We start from the raw sequence: 12,153 nt of genomic DNA, 5'->3' as shown, positions 1-12,153 counted from the left end.
GGTACGTAGTGATTTGGAGCTCCCGTCTGTCAAATCTGGGTTCGGCTGTTGCTTGATGTTTGAGTGTGACTTGCGCACACAGCAATGCAATGTGGCCAATCGAGGTAGCGGCCAAATTTTGCTTATCGTCTGCTATCTTCACGTGGCAGAGGCAGCTCAGGTCTAAAGTAGTCACCCGGCCGCTAAAACCAGGTAAAGTTTACCATTTCGTTTGATTATTGGCACGTGCTAATGATCTTGATATTCTCTTGTTTTTTTGTGCTGATTCAACAGACCAAGTTTCATGTTTCAAGAAAGGCAGGTTTATGCGTTGTGAGTTTTGACCGATCGACCAAACAGATGCTGCTAGGATGACCTGGGTTGGCTGGTGCATAGCGTCACATCAACATGATAGGTTCGCAGCACATCTCGCAATCAAGAGAGTCGATCAGTACCTACATAAAGCAGGGCAAGCAAGCAAGATCTGGGACAATGACAGCATCAGAGGGTAACCTCAGCACTGACAAATCTTCCGGTCCAAGTGTTATCAACCACCAAAATCTGCAAGGTCTTAAGTATGATGCATCGCCGTGCATACGAAATCTTGATTCAACAAAACCAAGGTCATGAAACCAAAATCAACTGAATAACAAGTTAATTATTCACAACCTCAAGATAAGACTCATTCAGCTTAGCTTAGCTTAGCTTGCTTGCCTTCCACGTTGGGCGTAAGTCGCGTCTTGTACTTATCCGTATATGCCTGTAACCGACCCCACCTCGTGATCTGCAAAACACGGCCAAAGCCCTACGCATCCACTTCAGGTAAGAGTTTGTCTCCACGTCGTGTTAGAGCCTCCTCATTCTTACTCCTGCATCATCACAACCATCCACCCGTCGAAAGTCACCCACTTCCTCCTATCGCCGACCCCAACAATCTTCTTTTTGATCCCTTGTGATTTGATGACCATGGCTGTTTTGTGTTCTTGCGCTAGTGCGCAGATTCTCGTGTCTTATTATCCTCCTCCCAATCTAACACAACATCTGTATCCATCCATTAATTGCTCGGCCCTGCTTGCCCATGATTTGAAACTGAAAATGCTGCTCGAGTGACGCAACATCGCCTTCCTTCAATTGCAATCCTACTCGCGCCAAATGACCTGGAAGCAAACGTTGACTTGCCCCCTGCCGATCGAGAACCCGACGCGATATCGATATAATATCCAGAACAATTGTACCAAGTGTTGCCATTGTAATGAGCAGGAAACTGTAACGTGGACCTGATGCGAGAGAGAGTAATCTTGGCCAACGCGAAATCATGGTGTCTGTATTATCAAGTCAGCAGATTTCATGACGTTGGGACATACAGCTGCACAGATGCTGCGATGCTAGAAGATTTATCAGTATGATGCAAGTGCATTTATCTTACATTCCTATTTCTCAATAGCTTGAGAATTATCTATTCACATGTTTGCTGTTGTGTATGTGTTGTCCCTATGGGTGTGGTGGTCGATATGCTCGTGACCATATTGGGTAGTGGCGACAGCCTCAACACATTTTGAGAAATGCCTTTAGTGTGGAGGACATATGGCGATGACTTCAAAACACCTTGGAATCATCGCAGCGCTGTATTGGGCGGGGTATCAAGAGCTTCACGTCGCTAACGCTTCACAATACCGCTGAAGCCTGCCCACCAGCTGAGAACCCCGCTTGCCTCACCAGAGCTCACAGCACCACCGCTCAAACTCGCACCAGGAAGGGCATCAGAAGAGGAGGGGATATAGTCTGATCTAAATCACCTCTCTTCCAAGGGGGAGCAGGAGGCGCCGGGGTAACCGGTCAGGACAAACTGCTCTCGCCTGGTGGATAAGGAATTCGAAAATCCGACGACACCCCGAGTTCGAACCCCAACGACATACCCGACGACAACCCCGACGACAAAAAAAACCCGAAAAATCCCTAAGTGGTGGGGGAATAGAAGGCGCCAGAGCAACTGGTCAGGTCAAACTGTTCCTGCCGAAGGAAATGGCTCGACGATAAACTTCGACGACAAAGAGATGTAGGAGGCTTATCACCAGCCTCCGAACTCTTTTGCCAATTTTGGCATATTTTATTTTTATATCTAAGCTTACTATATGCATTGTGATATTCTCCTTTTACAAGATTTTAAAATTAACTGAAATAAAACTACTAAATTAAAATGACTTCTATATTAGAGGAAATTGTTATAAAATGAAATTGCTACTGGAGCTAAAGTGGATAATATATGTTGATGCGCTGTGTAAATGTATGGAATGATATAGGCGAAATAATATGGCATGGTATTGCGATGCGCGAAAAGACATACTAAGCAATTGTGATTAAATCAGTATAAAGCATTAGCGCTTGAATGCTTCTCTTGACATTTGATATTAATAATGATTGATTGACGTTGAATGTGATGCTTCATTATTGGCTGGAGAGTCGATCGCCCAGAGATCGCCTAGCCCTTGGCACTAGCTTGGCGATAACCTCGCTGGCTGTGGATATCAATCACCTCAGACAACACCACAGACGCTCACGAATTCCTTTGCGAAATAAGCTTAAAGGCCCCACATGCGCACAGGACGTTGCGTTCTCTCGTCCTGGAGATGAATCCCCGAACTCCCCGAGACTTGCAAAATGAAATGAAAACAGAGCAATGGGCAAATGGTGGAACGTTCTTACGTGAGAGACTGACAAAACGATACGATATGGCTCACAACCCCAAGAAAAGCCCGACGAGCCGCAATTTATTTCTCCTAGCCTAAATGACGCCTTTTAGGGATTCGATGATGCGACAGCAGGGTCTAAAGTCAACGACCAGGACGGGAATGGCACCACTCTTATTTCCATGGAGAGGGGGTAAACGCTCCGGACCCTCGGGACGTGGTTCGTTGGTCTAGGCAAACTTCAAGCCTGTTGCCATTTTTGGTTTCCTTTGGCACTAGCGATTGCATCATTCCTGAAGACTCGGACCATTCTTGATCATCTCCCCGTGAGCAACGGCGATGAAGAACAAGGCTATCGAAAGATAGGCCGATCGAAACACTCGGGAAGTCTTCATTAAGAAAAAGGGTTCACAAGCATCAACCTTCTGATGAATTGACATCGCTGTGACGTTGGGCCTGCATAACCCTGCAGCGAAGATCATAACCTCAATTGCTTGTTGTTGGTTTGGCTCAAGCATCTTTCTCTTTTGAGCTCAGATCAATCTTATCACAGCTGACCACAATCACATCCGATCATCCATCTGGTTGACGCCTCATCAATAGTTGATTGTTGCTCACTATCCGGCTGAATTACGTGCGATCTATCGGTATTAGCTTGCAGGAACAGGCTTGCAAAGTCGGACTCGCCTCCATCGCTCATGTACGTAAAAGCTACGTTACGCATGCACCACAGCTCAAGACCCCACGTGTTGGAGGACAGTGATCCAGTCAGGAATGTTGAAATCACCTTGTTTTGAGCCCCTGCCAGGCAGCAGGGAATACATCTGGGATCGACCTGACGGAGATTCCGGTGGATTTGCACCTTGGACGATGATGCGACCCAAATGGGCCTTTACTGGCTGACGTGCAGCTTCAGTCTGGGTCGTCGGGGTTGTTAGAGGTCTGGTACGGATGTTCGGCACATGGCGTGGACCGGGTGGGGGCCCCGTTCGCCGCTCCGGATAGATTTGCGGCCTCTGGCTTCACTTCATTTGTCCGCTCATATCTAACGTTGGTAGGTATTTGGCGACACTCCGGTGTGTGGAACATCTGATCCATCGTGAGTGGTGTGCTGTGTTGCAGTTTGTCGTGAATTGCTATCCTAGCGTGAGCTTTGATAGATGAGAGGGCCAAAGAGGATCGATATGGGCGACGTCCGAGGGGGTCAATGAAGAGACTGACGACTAAAAGACCCCATATCTAGTTCAGTAGTTGAGCTTCTACGCCGAGGATGGAAGCAGGCTCTGAACCTTGTTTGTGTGACCAACAGCCAAGTTGGTAGGGATCGTAGGATCGCAACCTTGGTGTGGTATTATGTCTGAGAATTGAGATCTTCTCACCCTCTTTAAATGCAGCTCCTTTCCCAGCATTTTCTTTCGCCCACACCTAGCACTTGCCTGGTTTGCGATTTGTGCCTGGTCCACCTTTCTTCTTTTGCTCTTGTTGCGATACCGTTACATCTTGAACTATCGTGGTGTTTCAATTCAACACAACACACCTTTCAGTCCTGACAAGCTCACCCTCTCCTCATACACTGTCATAATGGCTGAAAAGACATCTCTCGGTTCTGGGGGTGGAAGCCCTGACCCAGAACGTCGCCAATCTGAACTCCAAACTCCTTCGTCACGATGGGCGTCTCTGTTTGGTGGCGAGGGTGTCACTGCTGGACCTCGAATTGCTCAATTGCCCGAATTTGTGAGGCGTGATCTCTCAGACTCTGAGGACTCAAGCTCTGCCATTCTCAACAAACAGCTGGCTGCGGAACAGGGAGAACAGATCCAGTACCGCACTTGCTCATGGCAAAAAACTGCTGGTCTGCTTTTCAGCGAATACATTTGTCTTGCCATCATGAGTTTCCCTTGGTCGTACAGTGTTCTCGGATTGGTGCCTGGTATTATTCTGACGATTATTGTTGCTCTCATCGTTCTCTACACCAGTCTCGTCCTCTGGGAATTCTGCCTCCGCCACCCAGAGATGCGCGATGTTTGCGATATTGGACAGATGCTATTTTGGGATAAGAAGTGGGCTTGGTGGGCAACTGCTGTGTGCTTCATTCTGAACAACACCTTCATTCAAGGTCTTCACGTTTTGGTTGGTGCCAAGTACCTGAACACCATGACCGAAGCCGATGATGTTGGCAGCTGCCGCACCGTTATGTTTTCGGTTATCGTTGCTGTCATCAGCTGGGTCTGCTCCCTGCCCAGGACGTTCGACATGATGGCCAAGCTCGGAACAGCATCGGCTTTCTTCACATTCATTTCCGTTCTGCTCGCCGCCATCTTCGCTGGTATCCAGGACCACCCATTTGGATATGATCCTGCAAAGCTGGGCGAGCCTATTGCTACAGCTATCCCTGTCAAGGGCACGACCTTTGTCAACGGAATGTCCGCTTTTCTTAACATCAGCTACACCTTCATCGGCCAGATTACCCTGCCCAGCTTCATTGCAGAGATGCGAGATCCCCGTGACTTCCCCAAGGCTCTGTGGGCGTGTACGATTGCTGAGATCATCGTTTTCAGTCTCGTTGGAGCCATCGTATATGCTTATACCGGCAACCAGTATGTGACCGCGCCGGCTTTTGGTTCGCTCGAGAACGTGTACAAGAAGGCGGCCTTCTCGTTTATGATTCCTACCATCATCTTCCTTGGCACTCTCTATGCCTCAGTATCAGCACGCTTCGTCTTTTTCCGACTTTTCCGAAACTCCAAGCACTTGAACAGTCACACCCTTGTTGGTTGGGGATCTTGGAGTGGAATTCTTCTTGTGACTTGGATCTTTGCTTTCATCATCGCCATGGTCATCCCCTTCTTTAACTCTTGTAAGTGCTCGACGGAGAGTTGTTGCATCGATCGTTGCTAACCGCCACCTTCCAGTGCTTTCCGTTATGTCGTCTCTGTTCGATAGTTGGTTTGGCTTCATTTTCTGGGGAGTTGCCTATTTCCGAATGCGCAAAGCTGATAAAGAGATTGGTCGACGACATGGCAAGATCGCTGATCTCACCGGAAACATTGTTAACCTCATCTTGATTGCGATTGGTATTATGTTTCTTACTGTTGGTACATATGCCAGTGTACAGGGTATTATCGACCAGTACGAGGCTGGCACCGTGGCTGGCGTATTCTCGTGTGCATCCAACGGTCTTTGAAGAAGAGGAGAGAAGGGGGAAATTGTAGGGAAACACGTTACCTTATGCAATGATACCCGAGCCGGAACAATACACGCGGAGTTGGTCTTTCTTGATCGAGACGATGGTGGGTTTCTTTCAGCCACGATCGGTCCCGTTGCGTAGTACATGGAATTGTAGAATTGGATCCCGCATGGTAAATCATTGAAATAGAAGTCGACATGTCGTAGATGTTGAAGTAAAGTTGAAGTGGAGGTTGAGGCTCTGCCTGAGCTGAACCTTAGCTCGACACCCACGCCAACCAGCTCTTGCCAAGAACGCCCAGAACTTGTCGTCACATGCGCTTTCCCCATTGTTGCATTTCCTTTAAAGCATATTCATATCATAAATTGCTAATGCAGCTCGAGCTGAACGGGAATTAGTGAGGCAACGCTGCTGCTCACTCCAACATATATATGTCGATTCTAGGAATTTGACAGCTTTGACCTACCTTGGCATCTGGTGTATTCGGATGGAACCTTATTTCCTTAAGCTTGAACATTGAATTGATAGTGACACTGAAGAAGCCTTCTTTATTCACCATATATACACTCAGGTTGAGTATTTGGGAAAGACACGTTGGCAATATAGTATTCGTATTCGCACTTCATGGGGACCAAGAATCGCATTCTGTTGTATCCTCATCGTGGTGGTCCACCTATCAAGGGAAAAGCCCTACCAGATTGCCGCAATTACGCATCTCGCCAACGGAATCGAGAGAGATAGAGCTAGGGAGTTTCCAAGAAATACCGAATAATCGTATGGTCCTGGTGTTTATCAACGGAAATTGACGGTCCCGAATGGCACTACTCGAACCATTTCCCCTCTTGTCGTTCGACAATATTATTCAAAGGATGAAGGGGGTTTTTCAATTTTTTATTATAGATTTTATTTATTTATTTATCATTGAGGTTATAAGAAACAGCATCACAGTCAGCTCAGCGCAGTGCAAATTGGAATTATCTGAACTATCACTGCTGGGCAATGCTGCTCAATTGCTCATGATACACGCAAATAAAGTTGACCTCAAATGCCACGCCATACAATTCGCCTCTCTGAATGGTCTGCCCGAACATGCCCCGCCTTCCTGAACCCCTCAAAAACCATCCATCTGGTCCCCTGAATTTTCCCCCCACCCGCCAAATCTAGCCCCTAACCAACCCATCATTGGCCAGATTCCCAATTAACATTTGGACCTGGATTTTCACCGCCTTCCACGTAGCTTTCTCTGCCCCCTGTTTCCCGCGCCGCAGCTACCAAGGAGGCAAATGTATCACATTCGTTTTTAATTCAACCGTCCTTGCACTTTTTTGTTCCTCGCGGGTTTAGATTTTCTTTCACTTTTTCCAAACTATTGAAGGAAAGATGCCTGCGACGAATTCATCTACGGTCACTTCGAGGGCAAAGGGTGATAGCCCAAGCCCAGCTCCTGCTGCAGCCGAAGGTGCTGATAAGAGCCACGATTTCTTCTGGACATACACGGAGGAGCCTCATCGAACTCGCCGTCTCGCTATTATCAAGGCTCACCCCGAGGTTTGTGCTCTGCTGATTGGCCCCGCTGTGTCATGGCATGTCGCTAATCTAGCCTCCATCTACAGATCACCAAGCTCTGCGGTCCTGAGCCTCTCACGAAATGGGTCGTCCTCGGTGTCGTCTCCCTCCAGGTCTTCCTCGCATGGATGCTCCAGTCGACTCCTTTCTTCTCATGGAAGTTCTGGGCTGTCGCCTACGTCTTTGGCGCCACTGCCAACCAGAATCTTTTCCTCGCCATCCACGAGATCTCCCATAACCTGGCTTTCCGAAGCGCCCGTCTCAACCGTCTGATCGCTATCTTTGCCAACCTTCCCATTGGCATTCCTTACAGCGCTTCGTTCCGAGTATGTGACCCAGATCGCATTTCGGTATCTGACATAATGCTAACACTCTACAGCCATACCACCTTACCCACCACAAGTCCCTCGGTGTCGATGGCCTTGATACCGATCTTCCCACTGCCTTCGAGGCCTTCGTTCTGGATTCGATTCTCGGAAAGGCCTTCTTCTGCACTTTCCAGATCTTCTTCTACGCTTTGCGACCTATGGCCGTCTACCGCGTTCCTTTGACTGGAGTTCACGCCCTCAACATCGCTGTCCAGGTCGCCTTTGATCTCGTTCTCCTGAAGTACGCCTCTGTCAACTCTCTTCTCTACCTGCTGCTCTCCTCCTTTTTGGCTGGGAGTCTTCACCCTCTGGCTGGCCACTTCATCGCCGAGCACTACGTGTACGAGACCGTTGCTCCCTCCGCTCGCGACCCAGAGAACAAGATCCCCGTCCCCGAGACCTTCTCTTACTATGGGCCCCTCAACTGGTTCACCTACAACGTCGGACTTCACAACGAGCACCACGACTTCCCTGCAGTGCCTTGGACTCGTCTTCATAAAGTGCGCGAGATTGCTCACGAATTCTATGATGACTTGCCCCGCCACGAGAGCTGGTGCTATGCCATCTGGCGCTTCATCTTCGATGAGAACGTTGGCATGAGTTGCCGTGTCAAGCGTAAGCAGGGAGGCCGCCTTGTCGGTGGCGGTGCTGTAGCCGACTGGAAGCAGTCTGAGATCGAGTCGATTTAGAAGCAACGCAAAAGTACATATAAGTCGTTGTAATGCAGCTGTTTTGATATTCTGATACGGGCTATGGTATATCAAGGCCATGATCAAACCGAAAACTTGCTGCTATTGGTAGCTTTTTGGCTGAGCCAGGAAACATAGATTCAGATGAATATACCATAGAACACAGATATGGCATGGCGTTTAGGGTATGGACAAAAATGCAATACAATCTTTTGAGCGATCACAAAACTCAGAATCCGGCTCTGTGACCTAATGAGCCATCACCATTTGGTTTATGTGTAAAGGCTCCAGACTTTAAGTCCGTAATGTGTAAATAATCAAGCGGCTAAGCTTGCAAATGACCGGGAAACATGAAAGATGAAAAGGAGAGTCGACGAGAGATACAAGTTAGAACTCCAAATTTATCAGTTAACGCAAACAGAATAATACGACACAAGAAAATACGAGAGCCGTGAAAGGCTCAAGGTAAGAGTGTACAGTCAAAGCTCCCGCCCCGGAAGCCACATCCTCCTCCCATCGCTTTTAAACTCCTCAGCGAGGCTTTCATCCTCAGTTGCAAGGTGTCTGAAGTCCTGTTGACCGAATCCACGCTGGCCTAGGGACATGGTCCACTGTCCCTAAGGTACCCTTCCAAGTGAGTTTCGATTCATGCTGAGCTGCGAATCCTGCAGTGTTCCGCCGATCGTATGATATGCTTCCTGATCCTATGCTTTAGCTTCGCCGTACGTTGAAGATTTATGCATCCGGGGATCCCAAGTCTCCGGCTGAGTTCTCATGAGCGTCGTCAAGCCTGTCTATTAGTTTCGTTTGTCGAAAAGATCCAAAGGCTGTCACTTTCTCCTTAATTCTAGAAGAAGAAGTAGGCAAGCAAGAAGCTGACCAAGCAAAGAATGGCCGCCATTTGCACAGGAACACCTTCGACGGTTTGGGTGACAGCTTGGGCGGTCTGGGCGAGAGGTCGTTTCTCATCATCGCTGGAGGCGGACTTGACATTGCGCTGTCGAAGACCGCTATCCTTGAGAGCCACAAGCTGCTGTTCGGCCTGGGCAAGCTTAGCCTTGAGCTCCTCATAGGTCAGCTCTGCAGTCTCCTTGATAGCCGTTGTAGCTTGAGCGATAGTGCTCTTGACTTCGGACTCTTCGTAGGTAGATTTGGGTTTCTCATCCTCATAGGCGGATTCTTTGGGCGATTGGTAAGGAGGGGGCGCTGCCGAGGATGAGGGCGACTCGTCTCGAATGCCAGGTGAAGAAAATGTACGCGAAACATCAGGAGTGTCGTTGATCTAGATTTCACCATTAGTTGTCAACTTCCGGATCCGAGTCGGTGGAACTTACGCCGTTGGCAATAGCTTGCTTGTTAGGAGTGGACAAAGGTCGGTTAGGAGCTTGGTCGGCCTCACCAGCCGCGAGCCAGTTGACTCGAATCTTGCGCTCGACAAGGTGGGCTTTTTCGGTCGTTTCAAGCTGGTGATTGAGTTAGTTTAAAGTCCGGATCTTGAGATCGGCTGACTACGTACGACATTCGCAACGCTGGCAAACTCCTTATCGGCGGTAATCGGGGCGGATTGGACAAGGAACTTGTCACGGCACTTAGCGTCAGGAGGGGGATCCTGCTTCATAGCCTGGAGGAGGACTGGGTGATCGTTAACGGCTGCCGGCATCCGCTTTTAGGAGCAGACTCACCAGAGACATCGAAGCTCTGACCGGCCTCGATGCGTCCTGCATTTGGTCGAACACAGTATCTAGTGAGGAGACGTCAGGTATGCGATCGGAGTGGCTTGGCTAGAGGGGCAAGCATACTGTTTAGGAGCAGTCGTCTTGACCTTTTCTTCTTGTTAGCAAATCCGTCGCATGGGAATCGCTGATCGACTGACCTTGAAAGCTACGGGGGTAGGGTTGGGGTTCTTCAGAGTCAAGGTCTGGGAGACCTCGGTGGTGAAGGGGCCTAGCAATCATGTCAATACTCGAAGACCCGTCATCGTCCATCGCAGATCACGCACGTCTAAAAGACAGCTCAAATGGCTCGATATCGACCGACATTTTGGCTTGTTATCGTGGTAGCGGTAATAAAATGTTGAAGTTGTTATGGTTTGTGGTATCGCGCGATGGTTCCTCGGCGGTAACCAAGTGGAAACGTGGCAACGGGAGGTAGAGTACAGTATGAAATGTCGTTCGTTGATTAGCAAAGGGGGGGCGAGTTTGATTAAAGGTAAGTTAAAAGTATAGCAACACGAGGCTGCACCGAGTCGATAAGATTTGAGGAAGTTGGTCGCGTGGGAGAAGGAAGAAATTGGTGACGAAATCAAAGATTAGTAGCAGTGGAGTGTGGTGAGTTGAGTTGATTATACCTGGAAGGGGAACCTATGGAAGGCAGGTTGACGTTGGTTTGCCTGTGTCTTGGGGATCACCTACGACGTAATTGCTTCTGCTATGGCGCCCTATTCCCAGTTGAGTCGGTTCAACTTCAGGTGGTTGCTACAGGGCGCACGAGCCATCAGGGGGCTTAAACTCCGCTATCAGTCACTATTGGACCTCTGCTCGCCATTGGTTTCATGGTAATCGGTTGATTCAACATACTGAAGCAGCACATACCTTATTCTTGATCAAACGTCATCTTTGCATTTTACCTTTTCTGTTTACTCCATTGTCCTGCAGTTGTCCACTATCTTTGCAAGTCTCCGTTTTCTGTCCACAAAAAAGGGTCTAGCTGGTCCACGATATGCAGGTCCTCCTTGTATTGGTAAGCACCTGAATGGTTGGTTAAGTGTCTCAAATCAGGGAAGTGAGGGCATCATGGCACATGGACTTAGAACAGATGCGGAGGGCCGAGGCAAACTCGAGGTAACGGAAGGTAGCGTCAGAGCTTGGCAGGTTCGTGAGCGCAGCCGTCATGAACTCTCAATTCTTTGTTGAGCATTGACAAACCATCTCGAACAGTTTTAATACCCACCTCTATCCCCATATTCATTGACAGATTAAAAGACAAGTGATGAGCACAATGATCTCTTGTTTGGAGAGCAAGTTGCATTAATGGTTTGGGGCCATCAAATGAACATGACTTTTGCAATATTCGCCAAAGGAGTTGGGAGAATGTGTCGTTATCTGCAACTCATGAATCAAGAAACTCGAGACCATTTGACCCGAGGACTATAATAACTGTTCAGCAAGCCCCCAGTTTATTTACTCTCCCTTGTCTAAGCACTCCCGTCACTTGTAATCGAGGTCTCGAGTTTGCCCGCTTCTAAGCTGAAGCAGCTCCCTCAAGCGCATCAGTCATGGATTGTATGAGTGAGTCGTTCATCCACGGAAATTCGGAATTTGCTGCCCAAGGTTCGCTGCATATTCTCCAACATTTGAGACTCAACAGGCTGTGCAACTCCAGAAGGGAAAAAAATCTTCAAAGTGGTGAAACCTACAGTGCAGTTTATTGACTTTAAATGCTGACAAGAACGTGGTCAGCTGGTGGGTGGTGGTGGCTGGTAGTTATAGGGCTTGGGCTGTATTGCAAACATCACCAAGCGTTACTCAACTCAGGCAAGGGAGTGTGCTATTGATGAAGTTTCGCGGCTGGCGTGATGAACGACTTGACTAAATATCACGATATGTTAACCAACCGCTCACACTCAAAACCACCATAGCCTCAGGGAGCAAGAAAACTCAAGACTTAAACAGAAGGTG

General features: G+C 48.4%; 3 protein-coding genes across 3 annotated transcripts; 2 read left to right on the top strand and 1 right to left on the bottom strand.

Moving 5' to 3' along the window:
• Window positions 1-4,247: 4,247 nt before the first annotated feature.
• FPRO_07625 (uncharacterized protein) lies at window positions 4,248-5,850 on the top strand (the record flags this gene model as incomplete). Its single annotated transcript, XM_031234298.1, has 2 exons — window positions 4,248-5,523; window positions 5,579-5,850. 2 exons carry the CDS (start codon window positions 4,248-4,250, stop codon window positions 5,848-5,850), a joined length of 1,548 nt encoding a protein of 515 aa, XP_031084049.1.
• A 1,383-nt stretch (window positions 5,851-7,233) lies between these two features.
• Window positions 7,234-8,476, top strand: FPRO_07626 (uncharacterized protein; the record flags this gene model as incomplete). The annotated part of the gene is made up of 3 exons (XM_031234297.1): window positions 7,234-7,401; window positions 7,467-7,745; window positions 7,799-8,476. 3 exons carry the CDS (start codon window positions 7,234-7,236, stop codon window positions 8,474-8,476), a joined length of 1,125 nt encoding a protein of 374 aa, XP_031084048.1.
• Window positions 8,477-9,323: 847 nt separating this feature from the next.
• On the bottom strand, window positions 9,324-10,515 carry FPRO_07627 (uncharacterized protein; the record flags this gene model as incomplete). Its single annotated transcript, XM_031234296.1, has 7 exons — window positions 9,324-9,758; window positions 9,811-9,939; window positions 9,993-10,108; window positions 10,159-10,217; window positions 10,276-10,298; window positions 10,350-10,420; window positions 10,476-10,515. 7 exons carry the CDS (start codon window positions 10,513-10,515, stop codon window positions 9,324-9,326), a joined length of 873 nt encoding a protein of 290 aa, XP_031084047.1.
• Between the last annotated feature and the right edge of the window lie 1,638 nt (window positions 10,516-12,153).

Source organism: Fusarium proliferatum, assembly GCF_900067095.1.
Source record: "Fusarium proliferatum ET1 genome assembly, contig: FPRO_scaffold007, whole genome shotgun sequence".
NCBI lineage: Eukaryota > Fungi > Ascomycota > Sordariomycetes > Hypocreales > Nectriaceae > Fusarium > Fusarium proliferatum.
Note: the sequence above shows the minus strand (reverse complement) of the source record. Positions and strands in the feature narration are given on the sequence as shown.